The sequence below is a fragment of the Rhinoderma darwinii genome, chromosome 5 (genome assembly GCF_050947455.1).
Source record: "Rhinoderma darwinii isolate aRhiDar2 chromosome 5, aRhiDar2.hap1, whole genome shotgun sequence".
NCBI classification, from domain to species: Eukaryota; Metazoa; Chordata; class Amphibia; order Anura; family Rhinodermatidae; genus Rhinoderma; species Rhinoderma darwinii.
The window spans coordinates 295826546-295845066 of NC_134691.1; the positions used below are offsets into that span (position 1 = coordinate 295826546).

Sequence of the window (18521 nt, forward strand, 5' to 3'; positions counted from 1 at the left end):
ATCATGTGACCAGTCACATGATCACCGGGAGGAATAGAGACAGCGCCGCTGCTGCTGTCTCTATTCCTGTACACAGCGCGCATTCAGCGCTGTGTACAAGTGATCAGAGAAGACAGAAGCAGCGAAAGCTGCTTCTATCCTCTCCTCAGGGTCCCCAGCAGTCACTGACAGCCGGAGACCCGACATTCAGCTGCCCGATCGCGCGGGCAGCAAGTTAAAACCCGAGCCGTAGAAAGTCTATGGCTCGGGTTTCAAGGACCCTGACCGCTGGCCGTAAATATACAGCCAGTGGTCGGGAACCAGTTAATGGCAGAGCGGGGAGATACCTCCCTGCTCTGCCGTAGTGTTCAGTGGCGTCCCGCTGTAGCAGCCATAGCGGCTGCTAGCGGAGCCTCCGGCCATGGTGGGGGCCCGTGCCGGCGGGCGACACGGGCCCCCTCATGCCGCGGGTCCCGTGCTACGGCGGTAGTTACGCCACTGACCTAAGCCTAATACTAATCAAATTAAATGTCATTAACTTTGATTTCATCATTATTAGGCTCAGGTGATGTCTCAGGATCAACTTTGACTTGATTAGTATAAGGCTTTGGAGATGTCTCAGGAGCACAAAGGACCTGCTGTCAGCTGAGACCAGTTCATTGACAGATTTGGCTGAGAATATCGTTCTGCAGCTTCTTTTTTTACAGTGTTGCATAGAAGCTGCAGAATTAAAACAGAAAATGTTTAGTAAAAGTACATTACAAAAGTGATTTTTATGCAACAGAAAAAATACATTTAAGAAAAAATAAAGGTGCCTTTAAGCTTTGTTTTCAGCATTGACACATTGTTCTCTTTTGAGATTACTTTAAAAGAGTTTCCCTTTTCGTCCTCTAGGTTACTGGAAGCCAACTAGGTTTACTCACAATGGCTGTGTGCACTTTGCTTACTGCAGTCATCATTGCATGTGTACATGGCTGGCAGCTGACATTAATTATCTTGGCATGTATTCCAATCCTTGTCGGAGCTAACGTGATGAAACAAAAGTCTGTAATGGGTAATACCGCTAATGATCGTACTACCTTGGAAGAAGCTGGAAGGGTAAAATTACTTAATTTTCTCTTTGCAGTTAAAGGGGTTTTTCACTTTCCAATAACTATTAACAAACACATAGCAAATAGCTGTTACACAATCTTTCTAATATACTTACCTTTTTAAAGATCTTGATTTGTCCTCATTGCAACCTCGGTCACGTGAATTGTTGCAATTGTTGGAATTCTGGACTTCCGATGACGTTCCGAACGTTCAGTGCCCTTCTGGACTTCTGGACGAAGGCCTCTTCCGGCCGGCTCCCTGAACAGCGTGTCATCAATGACTCGTTCAGTGAGATGTCCCAGCCAACAAGGCATCAACCGCGTGCATGCTACTTTCTTTGCTACTCTGTAATGTACTGAGAGCAGTAAAATGGTGATGGGGAGGAGGGAGTGTGGACATGAGAGTGTAGTGGGTGACACATGACATGCTGGAAGAGAAGCGGTGCATGCCAGGAGCCGACCGGAAGCTGTCATAGAAGCAACGGAGGCATGTCAACAAATAACGTTTACAGCACTGAAATTACTGAAAAAGTAATAAAAAGGTATTTAGGGAGGTTTGTGTGTTGGAAAATAAAGCGGCCGACAATAAATAAAAATATATATTAGGTCTTGGAATTTTTTTTAGACAAGTCATTGATTTTGCTTTAAAACATTTGTTTATAGGGGTTTTCTAACTATTAACCCCTTCTCTCTTTAGCCACTTTTGACCTTCCTGACATAGCCTCATTTTTCAAATCTGACATGTTTCACTTTATGTGAAAATAACTTCGGAATGCTTTAACCTTTCCAAGCGATTCTGAGACTGTTTTCTCGTGACACATTGGACTTTATGCTACTGGCAAAATTTGCTCGATATGTTCAGTATTTAAATGTGAAAAACACCAAAATTTTGCGAAAAATTTCAAACATTTGCATTTTTCTAAATTTAAATGTATCTGCTTGTAAGACAGGCAGTTATACCACACAAAATAGTCACTAATTAAAATCCCCCGCATGTCTGCATTAGATTTACATCGTTTTTTGAATATTCTTTTATTTTTCTAGGACATTACTAGACTTAGAACTTTAGCAGCAATTTCTGACATTTTCAAGAAAATTTCACAGGCTATTTTTACAGGGGCCAGTTCAGTTGTGAAGTGGCTTTTAGGGCCTTATATATTAGAAACCTCCAAAAAGTCACCCCATTTTAAAAACTTCACCCATCAAAGTATTCAAAAAAGCATTTAGAAAGTTTCTTAACCCTTTAGACGTTTCACAGGAATTAAACCAAAGTAGAGGTGAAATTTACAAATTTAATTTTTTGTTGTTGCAGAAATTCATTTTTAAACCATTTTTTTTGTAACACAAAGTTTTACCAGAGAAACGCAACTCAATAATTATTGCCCAGGTTCTGCAGTTTTAGGAAATATCCCACATGTGGCCCTAGTGTGCTTATGGACTGAAGCACCGGCCTCAGAAGCAGAGGAGCACCTTTGGAAATCCCCCAAAAGTGACCCAATTTGGGAAACTACACCCCTTATGGAAATTATCTAGGGGTATAGTGAGCATTTTGAGCCTACAGGTTTATTGCAGAAATTATTGGAAGTAGGCCTTGAAACTGGAAATCTACATTTGTAAAGCAATTTCTCCCGAGTAAAACAATACCCCATATGTGGTAATAAACGGCTGTTTGGACACATGGCAGGGCTTAGAAGGGAAAGCGCGCCATTTGGCTTTTGGAGCTCAAATTTAGCAGGAATGGTTTTCAGAGGCAATGTCGCATTTGCAAAGCCCCTGAGGGACCAAAACAGTGGAAACCCCCCATAAGTGGCCACATTTTGGAAACGACACCCCTTGAGGAAATTATCTAGGGGTATAGTGAGCATTTTAACCCCACAGGTTTTTTGCAGAAATTATTGGAATTAGGCCGTGAAAATGAAAATCTACATTCTTTCAAAGAAAATGTAGGTTTAACTAATTTTTTTCGCATTTCCACAAGGACTAAAGGAGAAAAAGCACCACAATATTTGTAAAGCATTTTCTCCCGAGTAAAACAGTACCCCAGATGTGGTCATAAACGGCTGTTTGGACACATGTCAGGGCTTAGAAGGGAAAGAGCGCCATTTAGCTTTTGGAGCTCAAATTTAGCAGGAATGGTTTACGGAGGCCATGTCGCATTTGCAAAGCACCTGAGGGACCAAAACAGTGAAAACGCCCAAAAAGTGGCTCCATTTAGGAAACTACACCCCTTGAGGAATTCATCTATGGGTATAGTGATTATTTTGACCCCACAGGTGTTTCATAGATTTTATTAGAATTGGGCAGTGAAAATAAAAACAATCCTTTTTCTTCAATAAGAAGTAGCTTTATCTCAAAAATTTTCATTTTCTCAACAAATAAAGGAAAAAAAGAACCACAACATTTGTAAAGCAACTTCTCTGGAGTACGGCAATACCCAATACGTGGTCATAAACTGCTGTTTGGGCACACGGCAAGGATCAGAAGAGAAGGAGCGGCATTTGGCTTTTGGAGCACAGATTTTGCTGGATTGGTTTCTCGACACCATGTCGCTTTTGCAAAGCCCCTAAGGTACCAGTACAGTGGAAACTACCCAAAAGGGACTCCATTTTGGATACTATACCCCTAGAGTAATTAATCTAGGGGTGTAGTGAGCATTTTGACCCTACAGGTGTTTTATATATTTTATTTGAATTGGGCAGTGAAAATAAAAAATTGTTTTTTTTTCCAATAAGACGTAGCTTTAGCGCAAAATTTTTCATTTTCTCAAAAAATAAAGCAAAAATAAGAACCCCAACATTGTTAAGCAATTTTCCCGAGTATGTTAATACCCCATATGTGGTTAGAAACTCATTTTTGGGTACACGGCAGGGCTCAGAAGGGAAGGAGTACCATTTGGCTTTCAGAGTACAGATTTTACTGGATTGGTTTCTAGTCGCTATGTAGCATTTGCAAAACCCCTGTGGGACCAAAACAGTGTAAACCCCTCAGAAGTGACCCCATTTTGGAAACGACACCCCTCAAGGTATTCACCTAGGGGTATAGTGAGCATGTTAACCCCGCACACATATTAGTGTGCACTCGATATTGCAGAGTGAAAATGGGATTTTTTAATAGATATGCCAATATGTGGTGCCCATCTTGTGCCACCATAATAAGACAGCTTTCTAATTATTATGCTGTGTTTCCCGGTTTTAGAATCACCCTACATGTGGCCCTAATCTTTTGCCTGGACATTTGAAAGGGCTCAGGAGTGAGAGAGTACCATGCGAAATTGAGGCCTAATTTGGCGATTTACACAGAATTGGTTCAAAATTGCAGAGGCTCAGATGGGAAATAATAAAAGAAACCCCCCAGAAGTGACCCCATTTTAGAAACTACACCCCTCAAGCATTTATTAAGGGGTGTAGTGAGCATTTTCACTCCACAGGTCTTTTCCATAAATGAATGCGCTGCGGATGGTGCAAACTAAAAATTACAATTTTTCCCCAGATATGCCAATTCAGTGGCAAGTATGTGTCGTGCCCAGCTTATGCCACTGTAGACAGACACCCCAAAAATTGTTAAAAGGGTTCTCCCGGGTATGGCGGTGCCATATATGTGGAAGTAACCTGCTGTTTGGGCACACTGTAGGGCTCAGATGGGTGGGAGCGCCATTTGGCTTTTGAAGAGTAGATTCTGCGTTGTAGTAGTTTTGTTTGAGTATTGCTGGTGTTTCCATTTATAATGTGGGGGCATATGTAAGCTGGGCAGAGTATATCAGGGGCATAGTCAGGTGGTATAATAATGGGGTAAACAATAAAATAATCTATAGATGTGTGTTACGCTGTGAAGCAATCCTTTCTGCACAGGCCAGTGTCGCACTGATAAATGGTGTCTTTACTTATCCCCCTTTTGGTCCACATTCCGCACCTTTGCAGTTTGGGGAATATTACTAGGAAGTGTTGTCCTGGTATAATACGGGTGCCCTTGCTTCTAGCAGATATGTTTGGGCCCTCCCCTTCCTGGTTCCCTAATTTTAGGGGCTGGATAAATCGCCTCCTGAAACAGACAAAATATTCCTGGCTTATGGAAGCCTTAACTAATTTTATTTTTTCATAGACGTAGTGGTATAAGGGCTGTTTTTTGCAGGACGAGCTGTAATTATTATTGGTACTATTTTGGGGTACAGGCGACTTTTTATCCTATTTTTTGGGAGGCAAGGTGACCAAAAAACAGCAATTCTGGCATAGTTTTTTTATGGTTTTTTTTTATACAGCGTTCACCGCGCGTTATAAATTACATGTTAACTTTATTCTGCGGGTCAGTACGATTCCAGCGATACCTAATTTATAGCACTTTTTTATGTTTTACAACTTTTTGCACAATACAATTACTTTTTTAAAAAGAATGTACTTTTTCTGTCACCATGTTGTGAGAACCATAACTTTTTTTTAATTTTTCGTCGACAGAGCTGTGTGAGGGCTTGTCTTTTGCGAGACGAGCTATAGCTTTTATAGGCACCATTTTTGGATACATGAGACTTTTTGATCACTTTTTATTTCAATTTTTGTAGGGCAAAGTGACCAAAATCCAGAAAGTCTGGCATTATTTTTTGGTATTTTTTACGCCATTCACCGCGTGGAATAAATAACCTAATATTTTTATCGTTTGGGCCGTTACGGTCGCATCGATACCAAATATGTATGGTTTATTTTATTTTTTCAATAACAAGGGACTTGATAAGGGAAAAAGGGTGATTGTGTTTTATTTTATTACTTAAAACTTTTATTATATTTTTTACAACTTTTTTTCACTTTTCTTGAAGGTCCAACTTTCAGATTTTTTTTCTAATACATTGCACTATCTACGTAGTGCAATGTATTAGATCTGTCAGTCATTCACTGACAGCAAGCCGATTAGGTTTTGCCTCTGGGCGGGGCCTAATCGGCTTCTTTAATGGCAAACAGGAGGCCATTGTTAGGTTTCCTGTTGTCATAATAGCAGTCGGCAGTCGTGTGATTGCAGGGCACAGCTGGTGATCTGCTAGCAACCACAAATCCGATCGCTGCATCTGAGGGGTTAATGGCAGGGATCGGAGCTAGCTCCAGTTCCTGCCATTACAGTTGGATGTTAGCTGTAACATACAGCTGATATCCACCGCTGATGACGCCGGCTTATCTCCTGAGCCGGCGCCATCTTGCTGGCGGCTACGGAAGCCTTTCAGGCCCCACCTCCGGGCGGGGGCTGGAAGTTTTACATGCTAGGCACACCGGGAGGCCAGTATTAGGCCTCTGGTTGCCATTGAAGACACCGACACCCCGGCGATTTCATTGCTGGGGTGTCAATGAGCTTCAAACACCTTAAATGCAGCGATCGCTTTTGACGGCTGCATTTAAGGGGTTGATGGCGGGGATCGAAGCTAACTTCGGTCACCGTCGTTACAGCAGGATGTCAGCTGTAAGATACAACTGACATCCGGGGATGATGGCACCGACTCAGCTTCTGAGCCGGTGCCATGCATTTGTCGTAAGTATACAACATTTTGCGGGAAGCACTGGCTTTCCATGTCGTATACTTACGACAAATGTCGGGAAGGGGTTAAATATCATATTTATGGTATAGATCATAAAAAATAAACAATGTTTGCTATTACATGTCACACAGTATATAGCTTCACTACTCTGGATCCCATGTTACCTATCTGCAGGGAAAGTAAGAAGGGACTATATTGTAGACAGGCAGTGGCGGAAGGAGATTAATACCACATCAGAGATTAGCTGCAGCATCAACAGGGACACAGGGAGGCAAATAAAACCAAAAAACTCGAAAGGTATTTTTATATACTAGAAACACGGCAAACTACTTTAAAACAGCTATTTACAGTTACTATTTACTGTCTTAATTTTGTTCTTGCTTCAAGCACCCCTGCGTGGTAAAATCCTCTTTATTTACAACACTAATATAGTTGAAAGTATATTAGTTCCAAGGGAATTATATATTTATTTATTTTTTAAATATAATGTTCCAATTGCTGACTTATGTTTTTGATTGATATTGAAATGTACTATTGAAAATGTGTAATTTAGTAAATTTTCACTTTTAATTAAGTAACAAGAAGGCAGTAGTCTGAAAGAGACTGTACATGTATAAATTATGCCAAGAGCATAATGCCTAATAAAAGTGAAGCGTCGCATCTACATGAGGACCAACACACTATAGTTTACAATATAGCACAATCCGGATGGTATTACCAAATGTGAAATTAAAGAGTACCTGTCAATCCAAGTAAATTATGAGAATAAGCCACCATGTATGTGCATGTAATGCGAGACCTGGGTGGTGTAAGGCGCATGTGCAGGGTAGTCGTGGAATTTATGCCAGGATAATGGCATAACAAAGTCTAACTCACACAAAAACACAGAAGACCGCAACACAACACTTCTCAGGATACACCAGAGATACAGTCTCTTTAACACCTTTCACTTCAAGTAGGTTCAGGCAATGATGGCTGGCCCACCACTGATTTGTAGGATAGAGTCCAGGGCACTCCTCCCTGATACAGTCTCTTTAAATGCAGGTCCTTCTTGACCTTCTGGCTTGCAGCCTATCCAAATTTTATTGCTTGCTTGCGGAGAGGATCTGGCCACTATTACCCACCACACACACTGGGTCTCACAGGAAGGCTCCTGCCCATTACCCGACCGACAGTAGAATACATATGTGAGGGGAGGCTCCTGCCCATCACCCGCTGATACTTCAAAACCACTCTGACTCTTAGCCCTCACTCGTGCTGTCTGGCACCAATGCAGCAACACCTCTGCTGCCGAATGGCTGTCGTCTGCTCAACCTCCGTGGCCACGCTGGTAACCTCCTCATAGCTGTTATGGCACGGCAATACCCTAACCAACATGGCGCCCGCATCATTGTCTGAACCTGAAAATATAAATAAATAATACTGTAAAAACATAAAATGGGACAAGCATCTATTGCACAAGATATGTTCTCCTTCTGGATAACACCCCTGCAAGAAAAAACTGTTTACCGCAATCATTTAAAGAGGCAGTACAAAACAAAGATACACAATAATCTGGCATAAGAAGCAAATATAGAGTAAATACAATGAATAATCCCTTTAAAGAATGGCGATTAACCATTAAATTCTTACATGCACTTAAGTAATAACAGTATTTTTGACCACACTATTACCTGTATAGTGCATTTTTCAATACTCTTTCCCCTCTGCAGGCTCCATCTCTAATTTTCAGTTTTTCCATCTCTAATTGTCACTACCTGCTATAAAGCTCTGCACCCTGTCCCCCAGCCCACAGTTCTGTGACGGATTATTATAAACTAACTGCAGATTGTGATCAGATGCCCTGGGTGAGCTCATCGTGATCTCCCATACTCAATGCTGTGATCAATCACATGCTCCTTAGTGACACATGAAAAATGGCAGCCTGTCTACAGAACCCTACAGACGCAGAAGCAGCAGTAGCAGTGCCTTGGATATTATACATTAGCTTATACACTGAAAAAACAGCACTGCTGCAGTCTATTAAAGAATGTGTGAGTGTGTGTGTGAGTGTGTGTGAGTATGTGAGTGAGTGTGTGTGCGCGTGTGTGTGTGTGTGTGTGTGTGTGTGTGTGCGTGCGCGTGTGGGTGTGTCAGTGTGTGTGTGTGTGAGTGAGTGTGTGTGTGTGTGTGTGTGTGAGAGTGTGTGTGTGTGTGTGCGCGTGTGTGTGTGTGAGTGTGTGTGTGTGTGTGTGTGTGTGTGTGTGTATGTATGTGTGTGTGTGTGTGTGTGTGTGTGTAGACCTTTCTCTCCACCATCCTCCTTCTCAATCTTTCTGCTGCTTTTCTTTCATGACTAATAGTTGACTCTTGTTATTGAGTGAGTGTAGAGTTTGATTGTAGAGATGATTATCTCGCCTCAGGCAGCGGCCTAAGTTTCCTCAGGGGCAGAGGTGCAGCCGAACTCACACAACAGCCGCCACTACCGATCCACATAGTACTCTATTGTGTCTGCGCCTATATGAAGCAGGTACAATTGAATAGTCTAAACAGCACGCGGGAGCAAGGGATCCAGCCGCAGTTTTTCTGTGAGGCAGGTGGCGTGATGACGTCATCACTCCACCTGTGTTGTTCATCAAGCCTCGCTAGAAGATGTCAGGACTTTGGCACTGGACAGCAAGGAGAATGGGACAGCTGAGTATATTTGTTTGGCACTGTGTGACACTATCTACAGGGGTACTCTATACATGGGGCACTGTTTGTGGCACTATCTACACGGTGTACTCTGTGACACTATCTACAGGCATTCTATCTACAAGGGGCACCGTGTGTGCACTATAGGTTCTTGTCAAATCTCAGATTTTGACCATTTAAGTTTTATATATTGAGCTACTCTAATATTATAATCAGGGTGAAATCGTAATGTGGACACAGTGAATGACCAGTTTAGCATTTGTGTATTTCAGTGTCTATGCTATAAATGCTTGTTTTTTTTCCTTGCATGCAGTTTTATAACTTTTTATTATAAACATTTTTCCCATAATCCTTAGATATCAACAGAAGTTGTTGAAAATATCAGGACAGTAGTGTCATTGACCAGAGAAGATGTCTTTTATGAAAAATACAATGCCAACTTAACAAGTTCATACAGGTTATTACTCTTAAAATATAAACATAGGTCAAAAGACAATAAAATGAAATGTTATGTTTGTGTATAATAATCTGCATGCGTAGTATTGTGAATGACAGTATTTCTAAAGTAGAGCAGATAAAGCGGGGTCAATACTGGTTTGTTTACCTTCTCTTGTCCCTGTTCCCTATTTAGTCCCTATTCAGCCTCCTGGAACCCTGGATGACATGACGAGGAGATGTTACATTTTGCTTAAAAGGGTTATCTGGGAAATAAATAAAAAAAAGAAAATGAAACAAATAAAAAATACATTACGATAAATAAATACATTATATCCCTTCAATTATTTAGGCCTTATTCAGACGAGCGCATTGTACGTCCGTCTGCTGTTCGTTAAAAAAACAGACAGCACACGGGCCTATGCAATTAAATGGGGCTATTCACACATCCGGGGTTTTTCACGCAGCGTGTGTCCGTTGCGCAAAACTCACTGCATGTCCTATTTTGGTCAGTTTTTGCGGACCGAGTCGCCCATGGGTGCGTGAAAAACACGGACAGCACACGGACGACACCACTGATACCACACGGAATAGAAATGAAATACGGCCTGTTTTTTTGCGGACGTAAAATGGACACGCTCGTCTGAATAAGGCCTTATAAACGCTTGTCTTCTTAATCTATAGGTATATTAACCCCTTCAGGACTGAGCCTGTTTTGGCCTTGTGGACACAGATGATTTTTTTTAAATCTGACGTGTCGCTTTATGTGGTAATATCTTTGGAATGCCTTAACCTTTCCAAATGATTCTGAGATTATTTTCTTGTGACATATTATACTTTATGTTAGTGAAAACATTTCTTTGATAAATTCAATATTTATTTGTGAAAAACTTCAAATCTTAGAGAAAATTTGCAAAAATTTGCATTTTTCTAAATTTAAATGTATCTGCTTGTAAGACAGACAGTAATACCAGACAAAATAGTTACTATTTCACATATCCCATGTCTACTTTATGTTTGCATAATTTTTCGAAAATCCTTTTATTTTTCTAGGACGTTGCACGACTTAGAACTTTAGCAGCAATTTCTCACATTTTCAAGAAAATTTCAAAAGGCAATTTTTTCAGGGACCAGTTCAGATGTGAAGTTGCTTTGAGGGCCTTATATATTAGAAAGTCCCCATAAATCAACCCATTTTGCAAACTGTACCGCTCAAAGTATTCAAAACAGCATTCAGAAAGTATTTGAACCCTTTAGGCGTTTCACAGGAATTAAAGCAAAGTAGAGGTGAAATTTACAAATTAATTTTTTTTGGGCGAAATTAATTTGTAATAAAAAAAATTCTGTAACACAGAAGGTTTTACCAGAGATACGCAACTCAATATTTATTGCCCAGATTCTGCAGTTTTTAGTCATATCCCACATGTGGCCCTAGTATGCCTAGTATGCCAATGGGCTGAAGCACCGGCCTCAGAAGCAAAGGTGCACTTAGTGGATTTTGGGGCCTCCTTTTTTCAGGAATATATTTTAGACACCATGTCAGGTTTGAAGAGGTCTTGTGGTGCCTAAACAGTCGAAACCCCCCATAATTGTCCCAATTTTGGAAACTACATACTTCAAGGTGTTTTCCTAGGGGTATAGTTAGCATTTTGACCCCACAGTTTTTTTTGCAGACTTTACTGAAATTAGTCTGTGAAGATGAAAATCTACTTTTTTTATGCTAAAACATAGATTTTTTTCATTTTTACAAGGAATAAAGGAGAAAAAGCACCACAACATTTGTAAAGCAATTTCTCCATATTACGGCAATACCACATATGGGGTCATAAACTGGAGCGCAGATTTTGCTGGAATGGTTTTTGGTGCCATGTCTCGTTTGCAACGCCCTGGAGGGACCAAAACAGTGGAAAGCCCTCAAAACTTTCCCCATTTTGGAAACTACACCCCTCAAGGAATTTTTCTAGGTGTATAGTTAGCATTTTGACCCCACAGGTTTTTTTGTAGAATTTTGTGGAATTAGGCCATGAAAATTAATATCAACTTTTGTCCACTATAATGTTGAATTTTTTAATTTTCACAAGGGATAAAAGAGAAAAAGCCACACAACATTTGTAAAGCAATTTCTCCCGATTGCGGCAATACCACATATGTGGTCATAAATGTTATTTTATTAGTAATTAATTAAACATTTCAGGACTGATCCTTTTTTGCTTTTTCATTTCTGTTTTTCACACCCTGCGTACCAAAAGCCATAACTTTTTTCTTTTCCCGTCAATAGAGTGGCGTGAGGCTTATTTTTTGCAGGGTGAGTTGTAGTTTCTATTGACACCATTTAAATGACCATATAATGTACTGGGAAACTGAAAAAAATATATTTGCGGGCTGAAATTGGAAAAAAACTGATTCCTCCATTGTTTTTTGGGTTTTGTTTTCACGTCTTTCACCGTGCAGTAAAAACGACAACTTAACTTTATTCTGCATCTCAATACAATTACGGTGATACCAAATTTGTATAGTTTTTTTTTATGATTTACTACTTTTACAAAGAAAAGACTATTTGTTAAAAAAAAATTGTTTTGTATCACCACACTCTGAGAGCCATAACTTTTAGATTTTTTGGTCGATTGAGCGTTGTGGGGGCTTATTTTTGGCGGGTCAATCTGTAGCTTTTATTGGTATAATTTTATGGTACATACAATTTCTTGATCACTCTTCATGAAAAATTCTTTAGACCTGAGGTGACCAAAAAACTGCGATTTTGTCATTTTTAATTCTTTATTTCTTACGGCGCTGACCGTGCACAATAAATTACATTTGACTTTATTCTGCAAGTCGGTATGATTACGGCGATACCATATGTACATAGTTATTTTATGTTTTGCAGCTTTTGCACAATAAAATCACATTTTTATAAAATTATTTCTTTTTTGTGTCACCATATTCTTTTTCAGTCAAAAAAGCTGTGTAAGGGCTTGTTTTTTGTGGGATGGGTGTTAGTTTTTATTGGTACTATTTTGGTGTACATGTGACTATTTGATAACTTTTTATTCTATATCTTGGGAGGGGTGGTGACCAAAAAATGCAGTGTTCAATGTGCGGGAAAAATAACATTATAGTTTTATAGCTTGGGTCGATACCAAATATGTGTACTTTTTTTTTTTCACGTTTTCATTTTTATCCTATAATAAAAGACTTATTATAGGGGAAAAAAAAACTTTAACACATGTATAAAACATTTTTATTAACATTTTGCTTTACTTTTTTTTTTTAACTTTTTACACTTTCTTTTTTTACCTGCATGTCTGATTGCTGCTATAATACAATACCTTGTAGTGTAATGTATTCCAACTGTCAGTGTAACGTCACATTCACTCTGACAGTAAGCCTATGAGGACCAACCAGAGGCTGGTCCTCATAGGCTTCCATACATGGCAGACCTGGAGGCTGTTGTCTGGCCTCCGTTTGCTATGGCAACCCCCACGATTGCATGGGGGCTGCCGATGTGCTACAAACCCCCTAAATGCGGCGATCGCCAAAATATTAAGGGGTTAATTGCCTAAATCAGCTGCGATGAGCCACTGATCGGCAACACTGGAGTGTCAGCTGTCGGGCACACTGCTGACATCCCGGTTCCTGATTCCCGATGCACACTGTCACCGACAGTGTGCATCGGGAACGACACAGTGACTTCCTGTCACTCTGACAGGAAGCCTATCTGAACCAACCATCGGCAATCCACATGATTTCAGAGTGGGGTCTGCCAATGTGCTAGAAACCCCTAAAATTCGGCGATCGCATCCGATCGCCGCATTTAAGGGGTTACTTGCCGAAATCAGCGGCAAAGAACCGCTGGCCGGCAAGAGTGGAGTGTCAGCTGTCGGACACAGTGTGCAATGGGAACGACTATACGTCCTCGTGTGGAAAGTAACCTATAGTTACTGAGTGGTGCGGGTAGGGGTTAAAATGTCCTCCATCATGTTAGTAAACACAAAACTTGTCCTATAATAGAGAACACACACAGCAGAACAGGTTGTGTCAGGACGCAGAACACGAGACTGACGTAAGCCCTCCTTCCTGTTCTGGCTGTCAGTCCTCAGGGAACAGGCAAACCGTTACCCTGACAGAACTAAAGGACTTATAGGCTATCTACATATCACACCTGACACACCATCTCAGCTGCATCTGTGTGCCTCAGAGGCTATTTAGGAACTGAGCGCACGCAGACACAGCTGAAGTAGTAACAAGGAGGGATGAGATGTAGTTCTGTTGTGGGGTATTTTGTTTTCTAACAGCCTGCGTCTCGTCCCTCCTCCTTACAGATGTAGCCAAGTTTATCTTGACTGTGATAAATTGCTGCAGCGTGATATCATACAACAAAAGCCATTGAAAGTCAAGTTAAAGTTTCTTGCCACTCTGTATTTAATGCATTAAGAGTCAAGATAAAGATGGCTTCATCTGTACCTTCTCTATAGGCATCCCAATCCCTGAACCATTTGACCCCAAATGTTGTAGCCAAACAAGATGCAGATGGCAATATACCACTTCTTATTGCTGATTGCTGCAGGACTGTAGAGTCACTTGAGCACCTCACAAGAGCAGTGTTCCCTGACATTGGCATTCAGTTTAAAGAGGCTCTGTCACCAGATTTTGCAACCCCTATCTGCTATTGCAGCAGATAGGCGCTGCAATGTAGATTACAGTAACGTTTTTATTTTTAAAAAACGAGCATTTTTGGCCAAGTTATGACCATTTTTGTAGTTATGCAAATGAGGCTTGCAAAAAGTCCAAGTGGGTGTGTTTAAAAGTAAAAGTCCAAGTGGGCGTGTATTATGTGCGTACATCGGGGCGTTTTTAATACTTTTACTAGTTGGGCGCTCTGACGAGAAGTATCATCCACTTCTCTTCAGAACGCCCAGCTTCTGGCAGTGCAGATCTGTGACGTCACTCACAGGTCCTGCATCGTGTCGGACACATCGGCACCAGAGGCTTCAGTTGATTCTGCAGCAGCATCGGCGTTAGCAGGTAAGTCAATGTAGCTACTTACCTGCAAACGCTGATGCTGCTGCAGAATCAACTGTAGCCTCTGGTGCCGATGTGTCCTCGCTCGTCTGACACGATGCAGGACCTGTGAGTGACGTCACAGCAGTGATCAGGCAGAAGCTGGGCGTTCTGAAGAGAAGTGGATGATACTTCTCATCAGAACGCCCAGCTAGTAAAAGTATTAAAAACGCCCCGATGTACGCACATAATACACGCCCACTTGGACTTTTACTTTTAAACACACCCACTTGGACTTTTGCAAGCCTCATTTGCATAACTACAAAAATGGTCATAACTTGGCCAAAAATGCTCGTTTTTAAAAATAAAAACGTTACTGTAATCGACATTGCAGCGCCTATCTGCTGCAATAGCAGATAGGGGTTGCAAAATCTGGTGACAGAGCCTCTTTAACAAAGGAAGAACCCCTTACTACGATTGGATATGTCAGAGATCTACTTTGGCTCAAAAATAAATAAATGTGGTAAACATAATCAACTTGCAAATTCTTAATGAATTGCTGGGATTAGTTTATTCTTACAACTCCATTGACACCATAACAGATCCAGAACAGATGTTGCAGTACCCAGTTGAGTTTTTAAACTCTTTATAACCAACGGGACTGCCTCGTCATCATTTGGATCTAAAGGTTGCTGCTCTAGTTATTCTCTTTTGAAATCTGGATGCACCAAGACTGTGTAATGGAACCAGGATGTGCACTAACACATGCCATTCCCATGTGCTTGAAGCATCCATCCTCCCTGGATGTGCTTTTGGAGCAGAAGTATTTATTCCACTAATTCTATTGATTAACTCAGATGAAACAAAACTTTTTCAACGATTACAGTTAACAGTTAAGTTATCATTTGCAATGACGAAAAAAAGGCACAAGGCCAATCATTGCAGATGGCTGGCAAGAATCTGCATTCTGCATGTTTCTCGCATGAACAATACTATGTTGCATGCTCCAGAGTTGGATCATGTAAAAATCTTTATGTCTATGGAAATGGCAATAAAACTGCCAATGTTGTTTATCCACAGGCTCTGTCATAGAATCGTATGACTCCATCTCCTATCAGTTTACTGTTAGGTATTCAAGAGGTTAAAAATGTGTAACTGCCAGGGTATATAGGGCTACTAGCGATTCCCATGTAATAAAAAAAACGAGGGCATGGATTGGTCTCCTAGGCACACTTGGAACAAATCCAATGATCACATAAACAGACAAACCGACACTTTATACTCGGGCAGCGCCGGATACTTTTTCTAGTAGTTTTTGAAGTGTAGCTAAATGTTCGACAAACTTCTGACATGTCAGAAGTTTGGATTGGTGGGGATCTGAAGCGTTCGTCTGAGCGCTCAGCTGCTTCGTTTCTGTTCGGCTTTTTCCGGAAAGTCGATGTATCGGTGTACGGGCTCATAGACTTTGTATTGAGTCCGTACACTGATACATTTATTTCCGGAAAAAGCCGAACAGACACGAAGCAGCTGAGCGCTCACACGAGTTCTTCAGTTGCTTAGTTCTAGCGATTGGTGAGGGTCTCAGTGCTTGGACCCCCCCCCAATCCAAACTTATGACATGTCACTATGACATGTCAGAAGTTTGTAGAACGTTTACCTACACTTTAAGTAATTGAAGGTATTTATGAATTTATTTATCGTAAGGTATTTTTAAAAATTATTTCATTATCCTTGTTTACCTGGAGAACCCCTTTAGTATTTCCAGGCCTCTAGGCCTAGTTTTACTCAAAATCTCTGAAGTTAATAAAAGTCTGGAAAGTTTGATTGGAATATTCCATCTATATTTCTATGAATTATGTTTCATAAATATAGATAATGAACAAATAATATTATTTAATACTAGTGGGTTATTCAAATTTGTATATTCATGTATACTATATGGCCAAAGTATGTGAACACCCCTCCTAATTATTGGGTCCAGGTGTTTCAGTCACACCCATGGCAAACAGGTGCATAAAATCACACCATAGACAACCATTGGTAGTAGTATGGGTCGTACTGAAGAGATCAATAACTTTAAATGTAGCACTGTCATAGGATGCCACAGGGCCATCCTAAGCGTTTGTGGGGGCCCCCTTTACTTCACAAATATCTGCATGTCACTCCAGCTCATGGTATTTTTTTTAACTTACCCTGTTTTCACTGAATCACTTATGAGTCCTTCTTTTATTCTATTCAGGCGCCAGCCGGGCCCAGTGATCACATCACATGACACTACCTGTCTGTCATGTCATGTTATCCGCGCGAGTGTAAGATGGTGCTGCTCTGTTCTGAGGGCCCCAGCAGCCAGTTTCATACATAATAGGCTTTTATACAGGGCCCCAGCAGAGTATAAAACATGATAGGCTTAGATTCAGGTCCGCAGCAGACGGTATCCACCATATTATAGCTACCCTCTCTGCTTCTGAGTTAAGTCCTCTTCACCTCCGGACGCAGCACTGGCTCTTGACGCCATTCAACGCCAGGATATTTTCTCTGCCGAACATACAACATCCTGACGCTAAACAGATTCAGGAGCTAGCGCTGCACATGGATGAGGACATGCCAGGAGTGGGGATGATAGGTATGTGGAATGATGGCGGCAGCGACAGCGACAACTGCGGTGGGTCACATGCCCCGCTTGACCTGTCCAAAGGACAGCCCTGGGACTTTTGCCAGAAGTGAGAACATGAAATTTCTGTCCTGCTAGATCTTCCTTGGTCAACTGTATGTGCCATTATTGTGAAGTGGAAGTGTCCATGTGTAATAAGAGCTCAGTCTTGTAGTAGAACACGCAAACTCACAAAGCGGGCTCGTTGAGCGCTGGTGTGCCTGCGTATGTAAAAATTGCCTATCCTTTGTAAACTGCCTCTGGAAATAACAGCACAAGAACTGAGTGTTGAGAGCTTCATGAAATGAGTTTTCATAGTTGGGCAGCTGCACACAAGCCTAAGATTACATGCACAATGCAGGCGTTTGCTGAAGTGGTGTAAAGCATGCTGCCACTGGACTCTGAAGCAGTGGAAAAATTTTCTCTGGAGTGATTACTATCTGGCAGTCTGATAGATGAATCTGGGTTTGGCAAATGGCAGTAGAACACTGCCTACCGGAATGCATAGTGCCTACAGTAAAAGTTGGTGGGTAATATTCTGTGTAACGCCGGCGACAGGTCCCACTCCTGCCGGTGCTCCCTTTCGCTGGGCCTCTTACCTCCTCTGGTGGCATGCCTCTCACCCAGGCCACTGGCGCCTTTTGTTGTCCTCCGCTCGCGGCCGCTATGTCCCTACTCTGAATCCAAAAATCACTCAACCAATCCCTGTTGCTCCCAGGACTATTTAAGGCACCTCCACCTAGTGCCTGAGCAACATTGGAAAAACCTACTTCTTGTAAAGGATCTGCTAGGCACAGCTTCAGGGTTAACGCCCATAGATAATCAGTCTGCACCTGCTTCTATGTCTGTGAGACTGACTCCATCTTCCACCACTCAGGGTGGCAGGCTTAGGAGTGGGAGAACCTATCACAGCCTGGACAGACGGAGCTAGCTCCCCCCTCTGTCTATTTATACCTGCCTTTCCTGTTCCTCCTTTGCTTGTGATTCTTCTCGTTTGGTTTCCTGGCCCTGCTGCAGCTTCTTGTACTATTGTCCTTGCTTCATATTGACCCCGGCTTGCTGACTACTCTCCTGCTCTGCGTTTGGTACCTCGTACACTCCTGGTTTGACTCGGCTTGTTCACTACTCTCCTGCTCTGCGTTTGGTACCTCGTACACTCCTGGTTTGACTCGGCTTGTTCACT

General features: G+C 41.5%; 1 protein-coding gene across 2 annotated transcripts in view; it reads left to right on the forward strand.

Moving 5' to 3' along the window:
• LOC142651982 (ATP-dependent translocase ABCB1-like) overlaps positions 1–18521 on the forward strand; it is a 61386-nt gene that overhangs the window by 27623 nt on the left and 15242 nt on the right. For both annotated transcript variants that reach the window (XM_075827305.1, XM_075827306.1), the window contains exons 13-14: positions 874–1077; positions 9612–9712. In XM_075827305.1, coding sequence (XP_075683420.1) covers positions 874–1077; positions 9612–9712 — 305 coding nt within the window. The remainder of the gene's footprint in view (positions 1–873; positions 1078–9611; positions 9713–18521) is intronic.